The sequence below is a fragment of the Drosophila sulfurigaster genome, chromosome X, assembly GCF_023558435.1.
Source record: "Drosophila sulfurigaster albostrigata strain 15112-1811.04 chromosome X, ASM2355843v2, whole genome shotgun sequence".
In the NCBI taxonomy this organism is placed as follows: Eukaryota; Metazoa; Arthropoda; class Insecta; order Diptera; family Drosophilidae; genus Drosophila; species Drosophila sulfurigaster.
Window position 1 is genome coordinate 14,809,099 of NC_084885.1, and position 26,026 is coordinate 14,835,124.

Below are 26,026 nucleotides of genomic sequence, written 5' to 3' on the forward strand. Positions count from 1 at the left end.
TCGTTAGGAAAGAACAGCTGACAGCCGACAGTGATGAGTGGTAACACTGCAGCGCTTTAGATGGCAACGCTAACACAATTTAAATAATGAGGTCACCATAGAAAAGTAACGTATTTTAAATAATGAAAATATTATGCGTAAAGTATAGCAACATAATATGAATAGTGTATTTATACATATATGACAGATAACAATGCAGCAGCAAATCTATTAAATTTCGAAAACTGAAAATGATTTATGCATGCACAAATATGATTCATAAGGCTGGACGTCCTTGTGTGGCATTGTGGCAGCAATCCTCCCGCGCAGGCCGCATTTAAACAGGTGTGACCCGTTGCATTAACGCATTTTCACCGCAAATCACCGGCTTAAATGCTTGATGTCCTTTGCCGCTAATCGGTCGCTTGTCAAACTGCTGCTGCTGCTGTTGACTTCACCGCTGTGTTAAAAACTGGTTACACCAACTTTCGTTGCGGTTGCGCCGCCGTCGTCGTTGTCGTTGCGAAGCAGCAGCTGAAGAAGTTGCTGCGCCAGCAGCAGTTGGCGGCGAGAGCTTAAGACAGTCAGCATTTTAACTTGGCCAGAGTCGGTCGCTTGACGCGCTAAATAAATTATAAAAAAAAATATAACAACAAAAACAATTTCACATCATATAAATTTTTGCATTCGGTTTCACGACGTTCGTTGTGTGTTTTTTTCTTAAGTTGTTTTTTTTTTTTTTGGAAAGGTGCGCGTGCGCTCTCGTTTTGGGGTGGAATAAAAACGAAATAAAGTCGAGTGAGTGTTCTGCAAGACGGAGCGTGAAGTGCAGCACGCTGCGCTCTTGTTTTACGTTATTTTTGTTATTGTTTTGTTATTTGTGGCAAACAAAAAAAAAAATAAATAAATACAAAAAAAGCATGCGGAAAATCTGATCTGTCAAAAAGGCTTCAAGTGTGAGCCGAACTATTGCGCAAGGCGGGTAACACAAAAAGATATCGCTATCGTAGTATCACAATATCGATTACAATCGCCCAATCCCCCCTTCCCCAAACCAACGGTCGTGTGACACTTTTCAAAGTGACCAAAGTGCTGTAAACTGGTTAAACGACGACGCGCTGCCCTAAAGCGAACCGCGACTGCGAACCGCGCGGTCGTTGTTAGTTTTGTTTTTGTTTTTTTTTGTTTTATCTTTCACCTGCTGCTGCTGCGCTTCTCGGCTGAAAAGAACGCGGTCATGTGCAGCTTTTAAGTAACATCAACCACAACAACAACAACAACAGCGGCAACAAAGAAATACATAACAACAACAACTAGACAATTCAGGATGTCGGACATTTACTATTGCAGCAACAGTCAGGTGAGTGTGCATCTCAGAGACACAAGAAATACAACAACAACAAAAATATGAATGCATTTGTTAGGTATAGTATAGCGACATAACCAACGATTGCCCTGAAGAATGAACAACGCATAAATCAAATCAAATAGTTGTCGCAGTTATCGTTCGTTATTGTTGTTATTGTTGTTATTGATGTTATGCAGTCGAGTCGAAACCGAACCGAATATGACAGATTTACTGGAATGTTTTTTTTCAAACGCTTTTCCCAATCGCTGTCGTCGTCGTTTAACATAATTGGAAATTTGTTGCGACTCTCTGAGTGTGTGGCAGATAATTAATGAAACAAAAGTAAAAGCAGAAATGACAAAAATAACTCTCACGTTGTTGTTGTTGTTGTTGTCGATTATGCAATGCAATGCGTTTGGCTATCGATATCGATAGCATCTTGATGATTACGCAGATATTTATGGAGTACTTTCGTTTAGTTTTGCTGCTGCGCTGCCTGCAAAAATTATGGAGATTATTTATGTACCATACTATTATTATTAATGCTCAGTCGCAGCTTCAGCTTTAGCTTTAGCTTTGCCAGCATCCACATACAACGCAATCTAGTGAAAGTTCGCTCCGTTATAAGCCAATTTGCCTTAGTAACTTACTTTTGCTGCCAGCCGTTGTCGTTGTTGTTGTTGTTGTTGCTTTGGGCGCTTGTTGTTGTTGTTGTTGTCGTTGCTGCTGTTTTATATCAAAAAGAAATCAAAAGTTTTGCCCAGAGTGCGTCGCCGTCGCTTGTCTTCTTTTGTTTCTTTCTGTTTCTGTTGTTGCTGTTGTTATTTTAATTTGCAACTGTTTTCATGCAAAATACCCTTTCCGTCTTTGTCTTCGTCTTCGTCATTTTTGTTGTATACAATTTGTTTGTGAATTGAAACGTTGGAGTCTTTTTTTTTTGGTTTTTTTTCGCTGCTTTTGTCGGTGAGAATATTTCCAAGACACAAAATGTGTCGCCGTTAACAACAGCAACAAAGACAAAAACAAAAACAACAATGTACAATGTATAATGTAAACCAAGGTTTTCACTGACCAAATTTTTGTGTGTTTCTATACCCGCTGAACCAAGGGTTAACAGGGTATATAAGCACACAGAGTTCCATCTTGCAAGCTTTCAAGCATTCAACTGAATGAGCTACTTATAATTAAATTAAAGTGCACTCATTTCGACTAATGTTTAGTCTTTAAATAAATCATTTCATTTCATTTTTCACATTTTTGTTGTATTTCATTTGAATTTGAAACAATGAAATTCATTACAAAAATGTTGTTTCATTAATTGAATCTCTCTTGAGGTAAAAAATATATTTCCTTTGATATTCACATTCTCCATTATAATATATTATAATGTCATTAACTACATATGTATTCTTGGATCTGAGTGAATGTTGCCATCCATGCTTATTATAGGTTCAAATACAAGCTGAAAATAATAATAAATACATACTTGTATATAAAAAGATTTCAATATAATAATTTCGGATATTTTGGTTCGAATGCAAATAATCAGAAAACCTTTAGTAACTAGTATCATGATTATTAAGTTTAAGCGTATAGCAATGTATTGGCCATAAATGAATAAACATTAAATGCAGAACAAGTTTTTGAGATAGGAATTGATAAACAAGAATTGAAGCTCGTATATTCAAAATTGAACACATTTCAAATGGTTTCTTAGAATTTGAAAGCGATCGCTTCATGAAATTAAAAGTTACTTGAGAAGCAGCTGCCTAATTCAATGAATGGTGTTTACAGGGTATCTTCGAGTCGAGCACACGCACACATACAGCTGTGCAGCTTTCTCACTTGACAGTTATTGTTGCTGTTATTTGTTACTGTCGTTGCTTTGTTGCTTTGTTGCAGGGCGTGCAATAATTTCGTTGCTGCAATTTGTTGATCGTCCGGTGTAATTTAAGCTTTGCAGAGTAGTATTTATTAGTCGTCACAAACACACACACACACACACACACACACACACACACACACATAGGTATACAATACATATGCAATAAATGTGGCATTCCAATAGGTCTAGTCTAGACTCTAGACTCTAAACTCGCGCACGGCCAAAAGTGATTGCGGCGACAACAACAAACTCGTTTGGCTTAGAAAAAAAACTAAACATAAAAAATAGAAAAAAAAAAACGTAACAACTTTCAGTTGTCGGTTTGTCTATGGGGCGACTTTAAGCTATGCTTATCTCGCTTTTGCCATTATATTGTTGCTGTCTTTGGTTTTTGTTACTCTTTTGCACAATCCCTCAAAAGACCAGCCAGCGGCTAAGCTGACGCCATCGATCGAACCCATCCACCCCCTCGCAATAATATGTTGGCATCGAAGTTTCCGATAAGATGGCGCAAATTTCAATGCAAATCTTATGTTTCCTATTTTCCTTTGACCGATCAAAGGTATTTCGATCGAGCACATTCCTCGTATACTTAATATTTGCTTGCCTGGAACGCTTAACATTTTCCCTGCTCTAAATCTAAATCGATAAACGCTGTCAGTGGAACACGCCTTGTACACGTAATATTTTCCTGTTCGTTATCGATAACAGCTGTCAGTGCTGCCAATTAAGCTAACCTATTTTTAAGCTGTCTTTATCTATGTGATGCCAAATTATCATTATCCAAATTCGCAATTAGAATGAATAAAAGCAAATACAATGGCACATTTTATTTATATAGTAATTATAATATAATAAATAATAGTTTTTTTTTTCTACATTTTGCCATTTTCATTTGTATTTATTTTCACTTTAGTTTGTCTACTTCTTTTGTACTTTTCTTTTTGACTACCATATGAACTTTTATTCTGTTGGCAACACCGAAGTCGACTTTAGTCATATTTGTTGTGCAAGCGAGTTATTCTGTTTATGGGCAAGCGGGGGAGACATGTTTGGGTTAGTATATAGTATGTGTATATAACGCACAAATAAACAAAAAGCCACATATCCAGATTTCTCACCACAAAATTATTAGACACCATTATATATGTACATATTTATTTCGATAGTATGATTTGTTGTTGCCGCGTTTTCTACTCACATATTTGTTTTTTTTTTCGCTGCAACAGGTTCAGCAGCAACAGCAATGGCATCGGCAGCAGCAACAACAACCACAATGAAATGTTGTTGCCATTTGCAAAATGCCACACGACAGACAAAAGCCGCTGCAACAACAACAACAACAAGAACAATAATAGCAGCAGCAGCAGTAAACGTGAAAAAATAATAATACTAGTCAGTGCTGTCTACTTTTTTTTTCGTTGTCTGCTTTTTATTTTTCTATTTCATTTTGAAGCCATGCTCCTTTTTGTTGTTGCCGTGCTTTTTCTACTACTTGAGCGCAATAGATTTTGATTTTGAGTGCAAAAGTGTGAGTGGCAACTCTTGAGTGACCTTTCATTGCGACCACATTGTTGTATATCGATCAATAGAAGTATGCGTGAATGGCAAAAATATCGATTCGATAACACGCCGCCCGCTAATGCACACACACACATACTCACAAGCAGGCCAATATGAATGCATGAACTTTCTCTGCCTGCTGCCGAGCTGAAGAACAACACGCAGCAGCAGCGACGGCAGCTTTAAGTTTTTGTTGTCTTGCATTTGTCTTATTTTGAAAATGTCATTGAAATAAATTAGAAGCAAAAGGCAGCTGACACACACACACACATACACACTGATACAATCACCATGACGGGCAGCCTACAATAATGACACAAGCACCAACAACAACAACAACCACAGCAACAACATCAATGCTGTGCAAATCGTAGTCTTAAGAAAAACGTCGACTGCGCAGTCGCGGCTGCGAGTGTGGTTGAGGCTGCTGCTGCGGCTGCGGCTGCTGGCAAAGAAAGTAGCACAATTCATTGGCTTTGCCTGTTTCTGTTTGTTTGTTCATCATCATCGCTGATGTTGTTGTTGTTGTTGTTGTGGTTGTTACCAGCTTCAAGCATTTTATGACTTTTATAAGCAGCGCTGTCGACAACGACAGCGATTTATTGAACAAATGTTTTGAGAATGTCTTTTGAATTGAATTTCCTTTCGATTGTGCGCATGTATAAGTAACATAAATACATATGTACATACATACATGTATTTGTGTGCGTGTTTCAGCGCCCTTTACTTTCCAATTTGCACTGCTTTATTATTATTATGCTGTCCGCCCTATTGCCAAATTACTTTTCCTCTTTTCATTCGTTGCCTTACTTATTTTCGGTTCACCGCTGCCGCTGCGCAGTCGCGCGCTGCTTGCAATTTGTTTAGCCTTGAACTGCGCCAGCGCGTGCGCCTGCGCCAACGTCGGCGTCGGCAGCGACGCATTGCGTTGGCGTAGTTTTGTTATTGCTTTTTTTCAATTTGCTTTTTCCTGCTGCAAACTATTTATTATTGCATGTGTTCAAATTAAACTGAACAAATAATGCAAATTTTCGGGTTAACGGAAATTAATATTCATGTTGCGCACCAAAAACAACAAGAGCAAGCAATTAACGCCATTTTTCGAAGTCCTTGGTTTGACCCAAAAAAAAAAGACCACAACAAAAAATGCTGCTTGTCATCGATAGATGAGTAAGTGTCGATAACACAAAAAACGAGTAACGAATTCAGATTACAGCGTTCATCTCGTAATTTGAAATTTGCAGCTGTTTATTTTTTTTCCCATTTTGTTTTTTGTGTTCAATTCAATGACCTGTATACATATTTATTTATGCAGACTGTTGGGTTGCTTAAGCTACAATATATTTTAGACACTCGGTTGCCATACAAATGAGAGAGTCTACCTAGAAATCCACATTTATTCCCAGCCAACTTAAACAATCGTATTCTGAATAAACAATTCATTTTGGTCAGATGAAAGACAGAGAGAGAAAGAGAGAGAGAGAGCGCCCGAAGGCATTTCAATTAATTTGTATGCGTATTCGAATAATTTGTTAGTTCACAGAACTTTCTACTTCATTTGAATGCAAAACAAAGGCATCAAAAGTTTACAATGTTTTTAAAGGCGCACAGCAGAGCAGACGCTGCATTCTGATTTGCAATATGACTATTTACATTTAAACGCATGTGTGTCTATCTCTGTGTATGTGTGTGTGTGTGTCTTTTTGTAGGCGTAACTTGGCCAGGCCCATTTAACATGAGTCAGAGTCAGCTAGCTAGTTTGAGCTCTTAACACACCCCAAAAACAACAGCAATGGCAACAATTGCTGTTATTTGTGCTTCGCTGTTTGTGTTTGGAAAATTCGAGTTTTGTGCTGATTTTTCGTTGATGCCTCAGTCACGTAGTTGTCGCCTGATTTAAGACCAAAAACAACACAACAATGAACAGGCGCCATCTAGCGGCAGGCGAAGCTTTCGCCGTTGGGGTCGCCTTCGTCATTGGCTTTGCCTGCTGCTGTTTTTGTTGTTGCTGCTGTTTCTGTTGCTGCTGCTGCTGCTGCCGCCGTTATTAATTCGTCACGACTGAGTTGGCAGCTGGCGTCTTGAAGCGACGTCGCCGGCAGCTGTTTGCCTAAAGGGAAATTAGTGAAAAGCTGTCACTCTCAAGTCTCCGCAAAGTCTCCAAATCTCACAGCTGCCGCCGCACGTGGCGTCCGTCTCTTAACGTTTTCCCATTTTACCGTTTCTATTGATACTCTAGCCAAAGGAGCTTATCGCGAAATCAATTGGATCCGGCGATGAATCGGTTATAATCAAAAATTCATTGCAACATCATTGCGGAACATTTTATTCTATACTACTACTAAAATAATATTTGTAAAACTCTATTCTATTCTAATTTTCTGTGCTATAAAATACCATTTTGCCATAATCATGAAATATGAAATTTCAGCATCACATTAGAAGAGTCTTTAAACAACTCCTTCCCTATACCAACCGATGAATCGGTTATAATCAAAAATTCATTGCAACATCTTTGCGGAACATTTTATTCTACACTACTACTAAAATAATATTTGTACAACATTATAAGAAAATTCTATTCTAAATTTCTGTGCTATAAAATACTAGTATTTTGCCATAATCATGAAATATGAAATTTCAGCATCACATTAGAAGTGTCTTTACAAACACTCCTTCCCTATACCAACCGATGAATCAGTTATAAAAATTCATTGCAACATCATTGCGGAACATTTTATTCTATACTACTCCTAAAAAATTATTTGTACAACATTATAAGAAAATTCAATTCTAAATACAATTTTGCCATAATCATAAAATATGAGATTTCAGCATCACATTAGAAGTGTCTTTAAAAACACTCCTTCCCTATACCAAATTTGTAGACTGTAAAATAACTTTTGTACATTAGCATCACAATTATCTTTAATAAATTGTGTGCTATACAACATTTTCTCTTTTAGACAAAAGTATTTGTCCATCATCATCATAAATAAATTGTCTTTAAAAATGATGTTCTATACCACATTTCTACTATATGCTATAAACTAGTATTTGTCCGTCATCAGCATTCATAAATTCTCTCTTTAACACATTGTTTTCTTTAGCAAATTTCTAATCTAGAGAACAATAACTTGTTCAACATAATCATAAATGATTTCTCTTGACAATGCAATGTAAAGATCTTTCTCAATTCGTTTTAAACGACATTGGGTTTTAACATTGTTTATTAGCGATTTCATAGGGAATTTCTGTTATAGTTATTATTGAAAATCTCTTTCCCAACTAAATAAATTAAAAATGAATAAATTAAAAATGATTTATACAACATACAAATACTTTTGAATGAAATGCAATGAATGTAAAAGGAATTCGATTCAACAAGAGACCAAAGGAGAGCGTATACAAAAGTTTCATTTGGCTGGGGAATTAATTTGGGAAAATTGTGGTCTATGATTTTCCCAATGCAATTGTCGACTTTCGTTTCTGGCTGCGCCATGGAGGTCAGACAGCTGGCGCAGCGTCTGCAGCAAGGAGGAACAAGAGGTGGAGGAGAAGGTATGTAACTGTGAAAGTGCAGCGTGCGCGACAGGCAGAGTTCAAAAGACTTAGGCCACGAACTCGTTTCGCTATTGACAAGTGTCATTGGAAGAGGCGCATTTCTGAATTGTTTGTTTGCCGTTGCCATTTGCAGTAGTTGTTGTTGTTGCTGTTGTTGTTTTTATTATTAACGTTGCTGCTGCTGCTGCTTCAGCAGCGAAAGCGAGTTTTTTTGTGCCAATTGCAGTCAAAAATTTCAAAGCCAAGGCGAATAAGAAAATGCGGCAACGTCGCCAGCGAAATGAAAGTGTTTTGTTTATGTTGCTGCTGTTGTTGTTGTTGTCCCCCAAACACGTTACGGCAGCATTGCAACGACGCACAGTGGGCGGCATTAAATATTTCCCACGTACAGCATATTCCACATATTGGAAGTTTTAGCATTCATCAAAAACCACAAAAAAAACTTGTTAAAATTAACATTTAAAATTTTCGATATTTTTATTTTTATCAATTTGAATTTGCATAGCAAGTTGTTTGAAACTGCCCACTGTGCGTGTGTGTGTGTGTGTGTCGCTGGCAACATGTTGCGCCCAAACATGTTTGCTGCATGTGTGTGTGTGTGTGTGTGTGTGTGAGAAGATGGATTTTAATGAATTTTCCTAATTAGTCATGTGAAAGAAAAGCGAAAACGAAACGTGGCATAAGGTTGCCTGTTGTTTGTTGTTGCTGTTGTTGTTGTTGTTGTCGCCTTTGCATTGTTGTTGATGCCAAAATGTTGATAGCAACATAACAAGAGGCTAAAGTAAAAGTTGCTGAATCGAAAATAAAAGTTCATATCAGACCAAAAGCAGCGTCGCCAAAAAAAAATGTGCATGCGATGTGTGTCTGAGTGTGTGTGTGTGTGAGTTCAAGTAAGTATGTGTGTGTGTAAATATGAAGATGAGCAAGCGAAACTTTCTTTTAACGCTGACGCCAACGATGCTGTCGACGTCGACGTCTACGTCGACGCTTGACATTGGCTTCGTTTTATGAACTGCGCTGCTTGCGGTTAACTTTTGTTTGTATTCTTTTTTTTTGTATGTATTTGTATTTATTTTTTTTGGCAAAAGCAAAACTAAACTGGATCAGTTATTTGAACTTCGCCCATCCCACTCTGCCCGCACCCCTCCTCCCCTCTTCCCCTTGAAGCAAGCGTGTTAAATTTAGTGACCACGCTATAATTAACACCTCTCTACTGCGCATGTGCTGCCTATTACCATATCTGTAAAAATTGAAATAGTTTATGTACATTGTATTTTTTTGTTTGTGTATGTTTACTATATTTGTTTTGTGACTTCTTACAGATCAAGAAATCAGCGCGAGATGCGGATAAAAATGGCGGCAGCAATTCGACAGCAACAACAGTAATGTCAGACACAACAACAACAATGGTTGCGGCCGTTGACAAAAAGAACAACAACAGCAACAATAACAACAACAACAACAACTGCAGCGGCAATCGAAACAGCAGCAGCAGCAAAGACAAAAGCAGAGACATGCAAACAACAAATGGCGGCGGCAAAACCAATTGGAAGGTAACTAAAGTAATCATCAAGCTGAAAACGTAATAAACACAAAAATAAATACAATGTACAACATTGTTTGTGCAATGATGTGCAATAATTAAAGCAAGAGAGAGAGAGAGAGAGAGATGAAAAGAAAGAAGGAAATGCGTGTAGTATATGATGAGGTAATACAAAATGAAATGAGAGTAAAACAACACATCAAGAAATGTTTGCACGTGCGTTTGCCGCTCTTCTTCTTCTTCTCTGCTCTGCACACCGTTATGCGGCCGAGTGACTTTTGCCCGACTTGTGTGAGTGTGAGTGAAATGCAAATGCGAGTTAATAATTTAACCCACAACTGACACATGACTGTATGCATGCGTGCGTGTGTGTGTGTGTGTGTGTGTCTGTTTTCATGTGGTGCTGATCTGCGACATGGTCAATAAACGCAGATGCTGATTATGAAATGAGGAAACCATTTACGCGCTTGCGCGCACTCTCTTTCTTTCTACCTCGCAATGTTTAATTACATTTTGTGCTTTTTTGCTGCTCATTTATTTTATTATTGTTATATGTGCATACTTACATACATACATACATACATGTACGTACGTACTTTGACGGTTTGCAGCATCACGAAGAGAAAAGTAGGCCGCGACGCGACCTGTTTAACGGCCATGCGGCCCTCCCGTCTTGCGAGTTGCTTTACTTGCGCTTTAATTAATTTTCTAAAGTGTGTTTATGTGCATACGAGTACACACACACATACTCTGTTCTCTGTCTGCTTGCGGCTTTCGTAATTGCAACATTAAACCCACGAGCGACCGCATGAATTTTTCCACATTGCCCGTTATTTAACATTGTGAGCCACTTGCGGTGGCGGTGGCGTCGTTTGCCGGCCCGTTGATCCTTTTTCAACCAACACTAACAGACGCTGCCAGATTAATGTAATTTGTTTGCCAATAAGAATTATGTAAATTGTAAATAGAATTTGAAATCAAAAACAATACTTAATTACAATTATTAAAAATATATATCAGATTAGTGGTTATAGTAATACCTCAGAGCCCTGCTCCTTTCCACTGTCGGATCAATACATTTTGTAAACAATAAGAATTGAAGAAAATGCATGTATGTTTAAAATGTACAATATTAAATAACCAAAAGCAATAAATTACAACAGTAGTTACAATAATACACTATCTTGCTGCGCTGCAAACTGTTCATCCTTCAATGTCAATGCACTTAAATTAGTTGCGCTGCCCTGCTCTTCTCTGCTTTGACCACCTGTCGTGTGGATCCTGTGAATGCCATGCACAGCGCTGCCAGATCATTTGAAAATGTAAATAGGCAATTTGGTTCCGTAATTAAATGTGCAAGTGAAACGCAATTAAATGCGCCGCGTCTTCCTCGGCTTGAATGTTTTGCTTGTTTTGTGGTCATCATCATCATGCAAATGCAACAACGTTTGCATGCGCGTTCATTAAACAGAAACAAAAACAATAACCGAAGCACTCAAATTGAAAGCATTTTCAAGTGCATTACCAAGGCACTTAGTTTTTAGCGTGTGATGGAGCATTGCGTTTCGTTCATTTGGTTCGTTCGTTCGCTCGCTCGCTCGCTCGCTCGTTCGTTCGTTCGTTCGTTTCGTTGGCTGATTTAACGGCATGATTTGGCGCGAATTTGTGTAAGGCGCTTTTGTGGTCAATGACCAGCGCGGACCAACGATCGTTAAAAAATCCGTTGCGGCTTTTGTCACTAATTATGAACTTGTTTTTATTTGATTTGATATATTTTTGTTTTTTTTTTGTTTTGTTTGTTTGTATTCGTTAAACAGGGTCTCGTCCAAAGCAACCCCAATGGCAATGGAGCAGCGCTTGCAGTGGCGTCGACAGTGTCGCAGCCGCCCAAGGTTTTTCACAACACACGCTGCACACGACACCACAAACCGCATCATACACATAGCAATGGTGGCAGCGGCGGCGGCGGAGGTGTAAACGGAGCGATGTCTGGCGTGGATTTGGTGAGCACGCCATCACAACAACAACAGCAGCTGCAGCAGCAACAACAACAGCATCATCTGCATCATCATATGCACAGTCACAATCACAACGCGCATGCCACGCCTCCACATCATGGGCTGCGTCGCAAATCCGAATCCGTGCTGTCCACCGACTCCGACATACGTTTCACGCGTCGCAAACTGGGCGATAGCCAGAAATGTGGCTGCGCTGTGATAGCCGGTTTCCTCATTGCCCTGCTGGTCGCCGGCGCCTTTGTCTATGTGGGCTGTAAGTTTGCCAGCTCCTCGTGCAACTGGACAACTTGACACCTCTTCAAATGCTTTCCTTCTTCTTTCTTTCTCCAATTTGCAGACACGTATTTTCGACCGGAGCCGTTGCCGGATCGCGTGTTCCGCGGCAAGTTCATGGTGCTGAACGACAAATGGAGCATGGAGTTGGCCAATCAGAACTCGCTGCGTTTCCAGCACAAGGCGCGCGACTATCGGGAACGCATCAATCTCACGCTACGACGCTCCGATCTGCGCGAGGCCTACGAGGGCAGCGAGATCCTGGCTCTGGATGGGTAAGCAACTTTAAGTCTTTCCTAGACTCTACAACTGATTAATAATACACTTTACCAAGTAATTTATTTACTAAGCATATCAATAATCTATTAGACAGAAGGATCCTTGACGAGTTGAACTCTTTTTCGATTGATTATTTTCTCCTTATCCCTAAGCATATCAATAATCTATTAGACAAAACGATCCTTAAGGAGTTGAACTCTTTTTCGATTGATTATTTTTCCCTTATACCTAATCATATCAATAATTCCTAAGACAGAACGATCCTTGATCTCTTGCTCGATTGATTATTTTACCCTTATACCCTTTTATCCCCTTCAGCAGCGAGGACAACAACAACATTGTGGTGCACTTCAACATGATCTTTGATCCATATGCGGGTTTGGTCAGCAGTGGCGAGTTGTTGGCGCTGTTCCACGAGGAGCTCAGCGATGCCCAGCGTCGTCACTTTGCCAACATGACCGTCGATGTGGCGAGCGTTAGCATCAAGGAGACCACTGGCCTCATTGAGGAGCCCATCATGTCCAGCTCACCGCTGGGCGGCAACGATGAGACCACGGAACCGGCCAGCACAACACCACGTCCGGTGCCGCGTCGCTGTGAGCCGCTGCAGCTGAACTATTGCCGCAATGTCGGCTACAATGTGACCACGTATCCCAATCTGCTGGGCCACGCCAACTACGATCAGGTGGCCGATGATGTCATTGTGTTCCGTGAGCTAGTCGATGGCGAGTGCTTCCGCGAGGCCTACGACTTTGTCTGTCGACTGCTGCAGCCGCCTTGCGAGACGCACGGCATCAGTGTGGCGCCCACACCGGGTGCCATCTGTCGAGAGTACTGTGAAGCCTTCATGGCCGGCTGTGGCGGCCGTTTGCCTGCTCGCTTCCGCCACCACTTCGATTGCGAACGCTTCCCGGAGTCGACGGGCACGCAGTCGTGCCAGCAGAAGCCTCACTGTGTGGGCGACATGCAGACCAATGTCCAGAGTCCACGTCTCTGCGATGGCTATGCGGATTGCCCGGATCTCTCCGATGAGCGCAGCTGCGCCTTCTGTGCTCCCAACGCTCTCTACTGCGGCCGTGGACGCGCTTGTGTGCCTCGCAAGGCGCGCTGCGATGGCAAAGCCGATTGTCCTGATGGCGCCGACGAGAAGGATTGCCGTAAGTACATTGTTGTTTTTATACCCGCTACCCATAGGGTAGAAGGGTATTATAACTTTGTGCCGGCAGGAAATGCATGTAACAGGTAGAACGAGGCATCTCCGACCCTATAAAGTATATATATTCTTGATCAGCGTCAACAACCGAGACGATCTAGCCATGTCCGTCTGTCCGTCCGTCCGTCTGTCCGTATGAAACACTGGATCTCAGAGACTATAAGAGATAGAGCTATTATTTTTTTCGACAGCATTTGTTATGCTTGCACGCAGATCAAGTTTGTTTCAAATTTTTGCCACGCCCACTTCCGCCCCCGCAAATCAAAAAAATAGAATAACAAGCGTAATTTTACAGCTAGAGTTGCGAATTTAGGTATATACAATAATTACTATAGTAGTTATGATTCCTGAAATTGCGATCAGATAAAAATTGTGGAAGTTATTTAGGAAATACTTTTGTATGGGCAAAAACGTCTACTTACTAGGGGTCTGAGTTGCTTTGGCCGACAATCTGGTATATTGTGCCGTCTATGGTATATTTAGAATGGTGTACTATATCGATACATACCATTTGGTATATTTTTTTAATATTTTCGGTATATTTTGAAAATAATACCGCAATATTTTGCCTTTATTAAAACTGGGTAGCGGGTATCTCACAGTCGAGCACACTCGACTGTAACTTTCTTATTAGTTTAGTTTAGGCTTAAGGCAAGGGTTTTAATCCTCCAAAATATAGAACTAATTTAACGATAATTTTTGCGATGAACTAAGAATGAAACGAATTGACAAAAAAACAAATCATTGTATTTTCCATGATTTCCAAGTTTATGATTTTAAAAGTTTTACGATAATAATTGAATTTTAATTAATTTGATGAATTTTTGTATCCCAATGTAAGTAACATAGTAAGCATACACAATCCCTATTTTCGAGAAACAAAATTCTTCATACTAATCAAAAACCAATAAATTAAACAAAAACGTATAAGAATTGTAATTTTTAAGAAAGAGAGAAACTGCATTTTAAATTCTTAAAAAAAAAAAACAGAAAAATAATGTTAATATTATGCGATTTCATTTAGTTCATAAACCTAAAAAATTCGAGTTATTCATGGTGGGTGTCGATTTTTCGCTGATATATATTATTAAAGCACTCACTTTTTTATTGGAGCGAAAACTATAAAAATCATTATTATTTAATATAGTTATTTTTTTTTTTGCACAAAATTGAAATGATTATAGTCCAATTTTTGTAAAATTACCCGAAATGAATTACGAGCGTTAGTGAACAACATGAAAATTCAAATAATAATCATTAGCATGTAATTTGTATAATATGCTCAACTCTCATATTGGTTACGCTGTCTGCCTCGCAACTCTTTACTTGCAGTTTCCATAGCTCCACTGGCTGCGGATCTGTTGCAACCGGAACCGTTGGTACCATATCTGACGCGATTCCATGCCGCCGGCTATGCGGTCTTCTCCGAGAAGGGCGTCGTTGGCAAACTCTGCGCCGAGGGGCTGGAGGGCGATGCCAAGCTTGTGGTGCGGCAAACTGTCTCCGAGTCGCTGTGCAAATCTCTGGGATACGAGTAAGTGCAGCTATACAACACTCAAATGTTAACGTCACAACTTGAAAGTTATTCAACAAACTATTTTTTTTTTCATGTGAAATTACTTTTGATACACTTTGTTTTTAATTATACCCGTATTATAACTTTGTGCCGGCAGGAAATGAATGTAAAAGGCAGAAAGAGGCATCTCCGAATCCATTATACATATACATATCTATATTCTTGACTAGCGTCAACTGCCAAGACGATATAGCCATATATACGTCTGTCCGTCTGTCCGTATGAACACCGAGACCTCTAAGACTATCAGAGATATATATATATTCTTGACTATTCTTGACTAGCGTCAACTGCCAAGACGATATAGCCATATACGTCTGTCTGTCTGTCTGTCCGTCTGTCCGTATGAACACCGAGACCTCTAAGACTATCAGAGATCGAGACTTGTTTTGTTTGCCCGCAGATTAAGTTGGTTTCAAATGTTTGCCACGCCCATTTCTGCAATTTTGTAGCCAGAATTTTGGCTTACACAATAATATGATACCTGATGATTGTAGAAGTTATTTATCAAATCTAATTTGACCTCTATGGTGCAATATAATGTAGTAATTGAACGATATACCAAATATGGCATTCGGCATATTTTAGTATTTTTTTGGATACATTATTCGGTATATTTTTAGAATTATTTACCACTGTTTTTCTTTTATTCAAAATGAGTAGAGGGTATTTGATAGTCGAGCACACTCGACTTTAGCTTTTCACTATTTTAGGTGAAATTGCATTGCTTATGACACTCTGGTCACACTGGACCTACTCTTTTTGATTTTCTCTTGCTTATAACGCCTCAAACTTTACTTGCCTCTCCTTCCCTCCGCAGATCCGTGGAGATCTTCGACGTGCAGAACGACACGGAGCAGCTGTCAGACTATGTGCGAGTGCTGGATCCGCATGCGCCGGAGATTAGCTTCATACGCACCCACTGTCCCAAGCGCCAGGTGCTCTACGTGGGCTGCGGTGATCTGCGCTGTGGCGTGCAGTCGGCGCTGCCCAATGCCAAGCAGCATCTGTCGCTGCCCAAGATGTCGGCACCCGGCGACTGGCCCTGGCTGGTGGCGCTCTTCCGCGAGGACATCCATGTGTGTGATGGCACGCTGATATCCCCCGATTGGGTGCTGACCACGGAGAGCTGCTTCCAAGGGCAACCGCGGGCCACGTGGATGGCCATTGTGGGTGCAGTGCGTCTGTCGGCGAAGGCCCCGTGGACGCAACGGCGTCGCATCATTGGCATGATCAAGAGTCCCGTGGAGGGTTCAACGGCGGCGCTGGTGCGTCTCGAGACGCCCGTCAGCTACTCGGATCATGTGCGTCCCATCTGCCTGCCCGACGCACTGCAGCGTCAGCAGCAACATCAGCCGCCCATGCAACGGCGTGCCTATGTCCCGGTCGCCGAACGCTTGGAGGCTCAGCCGACGACGACGGCGACGCAAGCGCAGCGTCGTTTGGCCCAGGAGACGCAACAATTCTTCCTCATACCGTCGCAGCAGGAGCACGAGGGATCGGGTAGCGGCAGCGGCAACGGTAACAGTGGCGAGGAGCCGGATGAGAATGCCGCCTACGATTATCTGCAGGCGGAGGCAGCTGCCTCCCACATGCCACACGCGGAGGCACTGCAGCAAACGCTGCCGGAGCAGGAGCAAGAAGCACAATTGAATTCGTATCCACTGCCGGAGAAAGCACCGCAGGTTAACTATTATGGCGGCGCCTCCTCATCCTTGGCCACGCAGGCAGCCAAGTCGCATCCTTCGAAGGCGCCAAGTGCTCCGGAGCAGATCTGGACGAACTGCAACACGTTGGGTTGGTCGCGACAGCGCGATCATCTGCAGCGCGTCCAGCTGAAGATTGGCGACATGGCGCCCTGCGAGAATGTCTCCATCACGACGGTGAACTCCATGTGCATGGAAGCCACCTATCAGAAGTACGACTGCACGGTAAGTGATCCACTTCAGACATTCAGACATTCTTTATAAACCTTACTGTTCTATCCTCTGTCTGTCCATTGTTTTAAAGAACTATAACTCGGTGATTATAATTGCTAGACTTAGCAGTTTTTAGGGACAATACACCTACAAATTCTACTTTATATATTCTAAAGAATTTCTGCCTTCTCTTCATTCCGTCTCTGTCTTTCTCACATTCCATCCATCTGGCTGTCCGTTATCTTAAATAGCTATAACTCTGAAACTATAGATACTAGAGTTATCAAATTTTGTGAATTAAGTTTCGATTGCATATCTTCTTAAACTGCATAAATTCTAAAGAAATACTCCATGCTATTCTCTATATTTCTGTTCTTTCGTTTGTCTCTCTGACGATTCATTCAAAGGACTAGAACTCAGAGACTATAAGAACTACAATTATGAAAAGATATACTTCATCGTGCCCAAATTCTTAACTTTTATATTCATATTTCTTCGTTACTTATTTCCCTAACCAAAATAGTTTTGTCACTTAGTCATTAACAAACAGCATTAGTCATTCTCTAATCGATTTAGTCAACTACACGTCCGTACTTTGTGTTAAACACCCAGATTCCATAAACTATTAAAGCTGGAGCGATCAAATTGATCAACAAAATATCTATTTTTGGCAGTTCTAACCAATTTCGAAATAAACATGCTAAAATATCTAACTAATATATGCTTTAACAATTAGAATTTCTCATTGAAAAATCAGGAGTAATACTTTATTTAGCGACAATGTTGCTAATTTTTGACATATACAAAAAGCTTTCATTTCTTTTATTGGCATCGTTTCTTATCGTTTTTTTTTATGTAGCTAACGGTTATGGCCATAACTAACTGTTGTTATTAGAGCTATGACTGTTGAATAACATCTGCTTATCTTAATTATTTGCGATCATTATGAAACTCTTCGAATTGAATCATTTGCATGCCACACAAAGTTGTCTTTGGCTAAATATAAAGATTTTAATCGTCACAAAACGTGATTGTAATGTCAAGGTTTTTGATTGCTTTGTTTTTTTTATTTTTTATTTTTAATTTTGGGGGAACTAGTTCTTCTTGAAGTGAATTTTATTGACGAGTATATATGAAGCTGCAGTCGCTAATTGTGTTTTTTTTTGGTTTTGTTTAATCAAAATGCGAAATACACGATTCGCTTAATAGCATCATTTAGCTGTCAGATGAAAAGCTTCCTGTGTATATACAAATTATAATTATGATACCGTAGGTTCTGTTCTTTATTGTTTCTTTATAATGCAGTTAGATTGAAAACAAAAATATATCTTAGCATAAGATAATATTTCTATACATAATAGAGATAATTATTGCTACATTTTATTTTATGAAAATTCCTAGATCATTTTAGGTATACCCCGAGTAGATAGTAATATTTATCTATAAAAAGAGATATTAGTAAAAAGGCATGTCATATAGTGTAAGACTATTTAGACGTCATTAAATGAATAGTATACAAATCAAGGCTTATTATTAGATCTTTAGTAAATTATTTTACCTATACAATATAAGTATATAAAAAAAACTTAATTTATACGATTATACAAGATTGAGTAAAGATATAGAAAGATATATATATATAGAAAGATATATAGATATATATATAATATTTCTAAATTTCGATTAAAAAATTTCTATCATCTCTTTAGTCTTTAATCACTTTAATAGATCGGCAACGCCATTAATACTACATTTTTCGGCTTTTCTTTAATCTCTTTAAATTAAAAGATTTTTGTAGTTTAGTTTTTACATCAAGATTTACTTACAGGTAATAGAAAAAATTAGTATTAATATTATAATGAGTATTATAATATATTTCTAGACTTTTTGACTTGTCTTTAATCTCTTTAGACATATAGATCGTTAATCAACAATGCCAGTAATATTAAGCATAAAGAGTATGGGTGACATTATTTTTTGGGATCATTTGCTTAGTGTCTAGGAACTCTGGTTGAACCTCAAGGCCTTAGGTACACACTGCTTCAGCTCCAGCTGCCTTAGATGCGGATGGAGCGTGAAGCTGTTGCCGCTGCCACAGCTGTGGCAAGGAGTGCCAGATGTGGAGCAGCTGCAGCAGGAGCTGGACGACGCGAACGCTGGCAGAGCTGCAAGCGTAAACGCTTTGCCTGCGAGTGATGTGGACGAGCGGCGGTCACAGATGAGAGTTGACGCAGAGCGCGCAGAGGAGGCTGTTGTTGTAGTTGTAATTGGTGTCGTTGTTGTTGTTGTTGTACGAAGGAGTGCTGGCGACGCAGTGCAGTCGGAGCGGGAGCAAAGCTGGAGGGGAGCGCGCCCAGGAAACAGTTCTGACGATGCACAGGCACCGCTACATACTCTGCTTCCGCTTCTGCTTCCGCTTCCGGCTGCTGTTGCTCGACGAGATTAGAAGAGGATTCTGTGTTAGGTCTGCTTTGTTTCTCGATGCTGCGTCGCAGCTTTTGCCAGTCGACGCGCAGCTGAAACGTTAGCTCGGGGCAGGGAAAGAGCAGCAGAAAGTATTCCAAGAGTTGCTGCTCAAACACATAGCCCTGGCCATTGGACAGCACCAGTCCAGCGCGCTGTGACTGCGGTATGTTGAAGCGAGTGCAGACTGTAAACAAATTCTACCCGATTAGAGATTATTCTCTCTCTCTCTCTCACACACACACTAATACACTTACTTTGATCAATGATTTGGTCGTAACTGCTGCCCGTCTCGCAGATGATGAAACCTGTGTCGCCCTGGAAGCTGATCTTCAAGCAGCTCTTAATATCCAACATGATGAAATTCAATAATGATGACTGCCCGCGATGATTAATGAGAATGTTTAAAATTCACTTTCTTTTTGTTTTTATTTTCGCCTGCTGTTCGTTCGCTCTGTGACGCTCAACTGAAGTGCAGTTGGCGCGCGCTGTTACTTTTATGCCCTGCAGAATGCGAGCTATTGTGGTGTAGGGCTCCAGGGAGTGCAAGAGGGAAGGAGACAATTGAGCTCGATTTGCCTGCAGCTGCTGGAATACCTTTGTAACATGCGTGTGCTCTCTTACTCTAGCTGCCTGCTTAGTCGGTGTCAGGGATGTTTCTAGTAGTTGCTAATAAGTTTGCCTGTGCATGACTGCGCTCGTGCTACGTTTAGAGAGAGAGTGAGAGAAAGAGCGAGAGAGCGCAATGCGATTGCTGTTGAGAGAGCGCCTTAAGTGTTCCTCGTGTTGCTGTTGTTGTTGTTGTTTTGTTGTGGGTCAGGCGTTACTCATGCGTTTGGTTTTGTTATTTTGTCGCGAACGCGTCGCTGCATGTCTGCTTTGATACGTGACGTCACAACGACACCATAACAGGGCAATGTGTTTAATTAAATAGTTTAATATTTTGTTATCATTATGCATTTATTCATTTAATTATTTCTTTTTTTACTCATGTATTTTTTGTTTGTTAATTGCAGCAAGAGGAATACTCTGGTGCGCCTGTGCAATGCCTTATACCCGGCACCAATCAGTGGGCCCTGATTGGCGTCTCCTCCTGGCGCATTGCCTGCGGTCCGACGGGCGTGGAGCGACCGCGGATGTACGATAAGATCGCCTCCAATGCGGACTGGATACGGGAGACGGTGAATGCGATCTGAAAACTGGCATTTTGTAAAAAATCAAAAATAGATGATAAAAACAACTAACGTGTATTATGTAAAAAGCAAGTGGAAGTGGAAAAAATGAAGCAGTTGTCTTCAGCTCCAATTTAAATTTAACTCTAATCGTAATTTTATTCGTAATCGTATTCGTATTCGTAACTTGACTAACTGCGTACTATATGCTATCTAATCTTATGTATTGTATTGTAATCGACACCCTGTTTTTTATTTTTTTTTGTGTACTGTTTTTGTGTAATATTTATTAACTACTTTAAATTTACTTTATGCTAAAGGATAAACAACAACAACAACAACAAAGAAGAGGAAGCAACCGTAGCTAGTTTTACATTTTAGCTATAATTTTGTTTATTGTGTATTTGTAGAGAGCGATTGTTTTGTTTTTCACATAATAGTTGAATAAAAATTAAAAAAACAAAGTTTTTAACAAAAACTCAGGTGGAAACATGTGTGGCGAGCCACTCTCCATTTGGTTGCCGACGATATTGCACACGATCCGGAATTTGGCCGCTGCCCGCCTTGAGGAAGTCCCAACGTTGGGCGCGGAACTTGAAGGCCGTGCTGTGTAGAAATGATAAGATTTGAATATTAATAAATATCTACTACTATATGATATCTAGTGTATAACTGACTAGGTAGCGGGACGCTTTAGGGGTTGTCCTGAGGCCAAATGATCAGCGAGAAACTGATCGTGTTTCGCCACCAACTCTCGATACTCCACCGGCTGGCCGCAGGGGAAGACATAGTCGCGTATTTGCGATGACAGCAACTCCTTCTCCCACCACGCATCCAATTGAGAGTCGGGCAACTCCTCGGCGGTGGCACCAATCAAACGCACCTGCCACAGTGCCGGATTTGGGCCCTGCGATGGCAACACAACTTGGGGCATAAAGAAAGCAATGGAGCATTTGGTATTCGCATGAAGGTTCTTAAAATTGCGTGTAAAGCGCTGGGTCACATAGATGATGCAGTCATCGTCGCTGAGGCCGCGATACAACACATTGCGGTTGAGCACACCGAATTCCTCATCAACGGTGGCCAAATTCATTAGTGTCAGTCCATCTATTGATTGCTTGCTGAATGCATCAATTAGTTGTTTGAACAGCGTCACCGGCTCAGGGGGGAATGTCTCAATATGTGCTACTGCTGATTGTGACATTTTTTAAAACGTAACTGAAAAAATTTTAGAGCTTGAATTTAGCGCGTGTTGTCAGCAAGTTGGCAGGGCGAAAAAATATCGATAGCTTCTGTGCTGGTTGTATGGTATTTTATGTGTCTTGGATATTTGTGTAGTGTGAAATACGTTATTAATTTTTTAAATTTAAATTTTAAATGAATTTTTAAATAAGGAGCACACAAATATCAGAGCTTTAAGTTTTCAAATTGTTGACACCTAGTAACTAGTACTTTCAGTATGTTTTCAGCGTAAAATAATACATGCTGCGCATTACATGTATGGTCACACTGTCACGCTGCCAGGTATGTAAATAAGGCTGCAACAACAACAAACCGTGCGAACTGTTTATAAATAAATCAATCCCATATTGTTGTAGTTTGACAACGAAAAATTCGTGTTGCATGGCACACGTTTGAGCAATCGTTTTGGGTTGTGGCAGGTAGGCAGCGCAGGATCATCCCCAAAACATGTCCATACTGGATATGAAGGCCGGTCCGCCGGATTATTGGTCCGAAGTATGCAATTTCTTTTTGCCGCTCAAATATCTGATCACCAACGATCGTTTCGATGCGCTGGTGCAGAACATTGATTTGCATTACCTGATCAATGCGGTCTTCTGGATATTTGTGGCGTTATCCTGTGGCTTCTATGGCTTTCAACGTGTCTTCCAGGTGAGTAGACGCAGCAGGAGATGGTGGCAAATGATGGTATAAGGCAAATGTCAAATGGCAAGCGGCTGGTGGCAAGTGGCAAGTGCAACGTTCGTTTACAGTTTGTCGCTGTTGCCCAATGAATTTGGGCATTTATAAATAGTCGCCAGCCAGTCAAGATGTGCACAAAACCGCTTGCGAGGCGCCGCTGCGGCAGCCGCAACAACAATAAAGCGATAAGACGGGCGACCAACCGACTGCCTATCATAACAATTAAGATTATTAAACACAAATATTGTATACTATAATAATTTACATGCGGAAACATTTACGATTCTCTTTCTCTTTCTAACGCTCTCTTTCTCTCCCTCTCCCCTTCTCTTTCTCTTTGCAGTTCTTTCTCAAATCATCAGCGAACATCAAGTATTTCAAGCGCAAACAATTCGCTCGCCTTATATGGAACATTGCCTTTTATTCAGCCTGCTGTCTCTTTCTGCACTTCTACAACGAATTCATGATTCTGCCACAAATAATGAAGACCCAGGGACGCTATTCACTCTTCCATAGCTCTGATAATTTGATCTTTTATCGCTCGCATCAATATGAGAAATTTCAATTCTATTCGATCTTCATGATCACGTTTTATTTGCATGGAGCGATGCTTGATTTTAAGGAGGCTGATTTTGTGGAGGCCGCTTCCAAGGGACTGTATCTGCTCGCTCTCATCGCCATCGACGTGTACAGGCATGTTGAGACATGTTCAGACATGCTAAGATCGAATCGAACTAATCTCTTGTTTCTCTACCTATACAGATATGAAAACTATTTCGTTGGACTGAATCTTACGTTGGGTCTCTACAGCATCTTGGCCGATATTTTGTCATTGATAGCTTTGCAGAATTCGAAACGCAATCGCTTGATCTATCAGATATTCATGGGCATAAGGTTGGCTGCCTGGGTGCTGGTCTTCATCAATCGCTTACCATTCAATTACTTTATACCCACGCTCTTTGCCAAGAACTTTAAGTTGCCGCTGAACGTGGCCATTTGGCTGTGGTATGGTTTGTCTATATGGAACTCGCCAGTGTTGCAGTACTTCTATCATCAGATCTATCATACCACGCCCTCGGATTGCTCGGGCGAGGGCTCGGCAGCCAAGTAAGTGAAGTGAAGTGAAGTGAAGTTTTCAATTTAATCGCAAAACTATTCAATTTGCCTATTTCAGATGCATATTGCTGAAGGATACGAGCGAGTACAGGCATTACAAGACACTGAGACGCGCCTACATCGAGGTGAAGTTGGCCCATGAGAAGGCCACCTCGAATCCGCTGCCAGCCAGTGAATCTGCCTCGGCCAAAACATATCAGGCCATCAAGTGTAAGTCTTCATCAGCAAGCAACCATTGTGCATCAATTGTTTGTTAAACGCCTTTTTTTCTTATTCATTTCTTTGGCAGGCGTTATGATGCTGAAGCGTAAATTGAAGCGCATTCGCGAGGGACGCGGCGCCGAGCCGGAGGATGATAATGAGGAGCTCGCTGGCGATTGTTAGATTGTTAGAGCGAGACATCGACTTTTTCTCTCTTCGCTTATAAAAGACAAAGCCCTAGGCTAGGCGCTCCTTTGCGCTGCTTTTCCCAAACTACCTCCCATAAGTCTTGAAAACAAACATCACACCCAATTTAATCTCACACTTTATCTCATTAGGCTGCTCTCTCTCTCTCTCTCTCTCTCACGTTGTTCTCTCAGCAGAGATATGTGTATATATATATATTTGAATACTATATATCTCGCCCAGTTTGTTAGCAATTAATTATTTATGTACTTATGAGAAAAAAAAACATAATGGCCTTAGCTCAACAGCTCGTTGTTGTTGTTGATGGTGTTTTTTCTTTTTTTCTGTGTTTTTCTTCGCTGTGACTTAATGACATTTGAAATAAAGCGCATAGTAAAATTTTGAAATTTGAAATTAATAAAGAAAATATATACGATTATAGAATACAAATAAAACACGTTTTTTTTTGTATTATTTTATTTTATTTTTTTGTTTTTAATATTCTTGCTTTATTGATATTTTGAAAAGAATTTCTATTTGAATTTTTTTCTTGGTTTTTCTTTTTCTTTTGTGTTTTCGTTCACTTTTCCTTTAATTGTTATAAATAATTAGTTGTTGTTGTTGTTGTGTTTGTTGCTTTTGACTTATCAATGTTTTTTTTTCGTTTTTGTTTTTGTTTACTTTTTGTATTCTTGTAGTTCGGTTTCTGCGGTTTCCTGTTATCTATCGTGTTTGTTTTTTTGTTTTTTATATTTATAATTATTTTTATCTTTATACGTTTTTTTGTTTTGGCTTTTGTTTATTTCTCGTGTTAAACCTCATTTTGCATTAAAAATTCTCACTAATTGCTAAATTTTCATTTTGTTGTTGTTTTTTTTTTTTTTTTTTGTTTTTGGCATTGTTGACTTTGTTTTTTTTTGTTTTGTTTTGGTTTGCAATTTGTTTAATTTTAGACGTTTTTGTGATGCCAATTTTTAGAAAATTCTCAAACAGCTTTACGAACAAATTTACGTTATTCATTTACGTTTTTCGGTGCCACAAAAATACTCATATATGTGTGTGTGTGTGTGTGTGTGTGTGAGAGAGTGAGTGTAAAGGGCGGGGCGGGTTTAGGAGGTATTCGGGGATAGTTTCAAGGTTGTTGGGAAAAGGTTGGGTTAGGATTTGGTGCATTCTTTTCTTCTTTTTGGGGGGTGTCAAGGTATTTGCCTAGAGAACTCGGCAATTGGTTTTTGCGTTTTTTCTTGCATTTAGTTCCAATGCCCATTAAAATTTTTCATCATTTGTTTTTGTGAGCAAAAAAAAAATACATACATATATGTTTTTGTTTTTTTTTTTGGGATTTTTACAATTAGCTTTTTTCTTTCTTTTGTAAATCGTATAATTTTTAGTTAGTTGTTCTTCGTTCTTTTGTTTTTTTTTTTTTTTGTAAGTGTATTTAATTTTTTTCATTTTTTGTTTAGTTTTCTTTATTGTTAATTTTGTTATGCCATTTCATTGCTTAAAAATTAATTCAATTCGTGTTTGGTTTTTGCTTTTCTTAAATTTCAGTGTTTTTTTTTAGTTGTTCATAAATGTTTTGTTTCTTTCACGTACTTTTTAAACAATTTTCTCTAAGTTTTTTTTTGTTAACAATTTGCTGTGTATACCGCTTACCATTTTTCATTAATGTTAAATATAATTTTACTAGTAAATTTATGTTTAAAATTAATGTTAGTTGTTTCGCCTCGTTCTTGCTCTTTCACTTCGTCCCTCATCAATTATTTATTTACTTATTTGGTTTCTTGGTTTCTTCTTAAAGTTTC

The 26,026-nt window shown here is 39.8% G+C and overlaps 4 protein-coding genes across 6 annotated transcripts; 2 read left to right on the forward strand and 2 right to left on the reverse strand.

Moving 5' to 3' along the window:
* Nucleotides 1-601: 601 nt before the first annotated feature.
* LOC133849595 (uncharacterized) lies at nucleotides 602-21,259 on the forward strand. Of its 3 annotated transcripts, none has more exons than XM_062285781.1 (8): nucleotides 602-1,339; nucleotides 9,662-9,892; nucleotides 11,700-12,153; nucleotides 12,238-12,448; nucleotides 12,774-13,609; nucleotides 14,998-15,199; nucleotides 16,062-17,172; nucleotides 20,640-21,259. In XM_062285781.1, exons 1-8 carry the CDS (start codon nucleotides 1,307-1,309, stop codon nucleotides 20,817-20,819), a joined length of 3,258 nt encoding a protein of 1,085 aa, XP_062141765.1. In that variant the 5' UTR covers nucleotides 602-1,306; the 3' UTR covers nucleotides 20,820-21,259. The 3 variants fall into 3 exon arrangements, with proteins under 3 accessions (XP_062141765.1, XP_062141764.1, XP_062141767.1); XM_062285780.1 differs by having other exon boundaries at nucleotides 604-1,339; nucleotides 12,771-13,609; XM_062285783.1 differs by having other exon boundaries at nucleotides 605-777; nucleotides 12,771-13,609.
* LOC133849599 (pyridoxine/pyridoxamine 5'-phosphate oxidase) lies at nucleotides 4,818-22,721 on the reverse strand. Its single transcript, XM_062285787.1, has 4 exons — nucleotides 22,617-22,721; nucleotides 21,473-22,013; nucleotides 21,275-21,401; nucleotides 4,818-4,827 (listed from the first exon to the last, which is right to left on the reverse strand). Exons 2-3 carry the CDS (start codon nucleotides 21,997-21,999, stop codon nucleotides 21,275-21,277), a joined length of 654 nt encoding a protein of 217 aa, XP_062141771.1. The 5' UTR covers nucleotides 22,000-22,013; nucleotides 22,617-22,721; the 3' UTR covers nucleotides 4,818-4,827.
* On the reverse strand, nucleotides 18,831-20,268 carry LOC133849598 (uncharacterized). The gene is made up of 2 exons (XM_062285786.1): nucleotides 19,881-20,268; nucleotides 18,831-19,810 (listed from the first exon to the last, which is right to left on the reverse strand). Exons 1-2 carry the CDS (start codon nucleotides 19,978-19,980, stop codon nucleotides 19,218-19,220), a joined length of 693 nt encoding a protein of 230 aa, XP_062141770.1. The 5' UTR covers nucleotides 19,981-20,268; the 3' UTR covers nucleotides 18,831-19,217.
* Nucleotides 22,334-24,331, forward strand: LOC133849597 (uncharacterized). Its single transcript, XM_062285785.1, has 5 exons — nucleotides 22,334-22,688; nucleotides 23,062-23,411; nucleotides 23,481-23,825; nucleotides 23,893-24,044; nucleotides 24,124-24,331. The coding sequence occupies exons 1-5, from the start codon at nucleotides 22,485-22,487 to the stop codon at nucleotides 24,216-24,218; spliced, it is 1,146 nt and encodes a 381-aa protein (XP_062141769.1). The 5' UTR covers nucleotides 22,334-22,484; the 3' UTR covers nucleotides 24,219-24,331.
* Nucleotides 24,332-26,026: the final 1,695 nt, after the last annotated feature.

What these genes read in the sequence shown, in the direction of transcription:
- LOC133849599 (XM_062285787.1), bottom strand. Translation starts at nt 21,999, where the DNA reads ATGTCACAATCAGCAGTAGCACATATTGAGACATTCCCCCCTGAGCCG. An exon ending in CTAAAGCGTCCCGCTACCTA is followed by an intron (nt 21,402 to 21,472) that starts GTCAGTTATACA and finishes ATTTCTACACAG; the next exon opens with CACGGCCTTCAAGTTCCGCG.
- LOC133849595 (XM_062285780.1), top strand. Translation starts at nt 1,307, where the DNA reads ATGTCGGACATTTACTATTGCAGCAACAGTCAG. An exon ending in GCGGCAAAACCAATTGGAAG is followed by an intron (nt 9,893 to 11,699) that starts GTAACTAAAGTA and finishes TTCGTTAAACAG; the next exon opens with GGTCTCGTCCAAAGCAACCC. An exon ending in CGCCTTTGTCTATGTGGGCT is followed by an intron (nt 12,154 to 12,237) that starts GTAAGTTTGCCA and finishes TCCAATTTGCAG; the next exon opens with ACACGTATTTTCGACCGGAG.
- LOC133849597 (XM_062285785.1), top strand. Translation starts at nt 22,485, where the DNA reads ATGTCCATACTGGATATGAAGGCCGGTCCGCCGGATTATTGGTCCGAA. An exon ending in ATCGCCATCGACGTGTACAG is followed by an intron (nt 23,412 to 23,480) that starts GCATGTTGAGAC and finishes CTACCTATACAG; the next exon opens with ATATGAAAACTATTTCGTTG. An exon ending in GGCGAGGGCTCGGCAGCCAA is followed by an intron (nt 23,826 to 23,892) that starts GTAAGTGAAGTG and finishes TGCCTATTTCAG; the next exon opens with ATGCATATTGCTGAAGGATA.
- LOC133849598 (XM_062285786.1), bottom strand. Translation starts at nt 19,980, where the DNA reads ATGTTGGATATTAAGAGCTGCTTGAAGATCAGCTTCCAGGGCGACACA. An exon ending in CGACCAAATCATTGATCAAA is followed by an intron (nt 19,811 to 19,880) that starts GTAAGTGTATTA and finishes ATTTGTTTACAG; the next exon opens with TCTGCACTCGCTTCAACATA.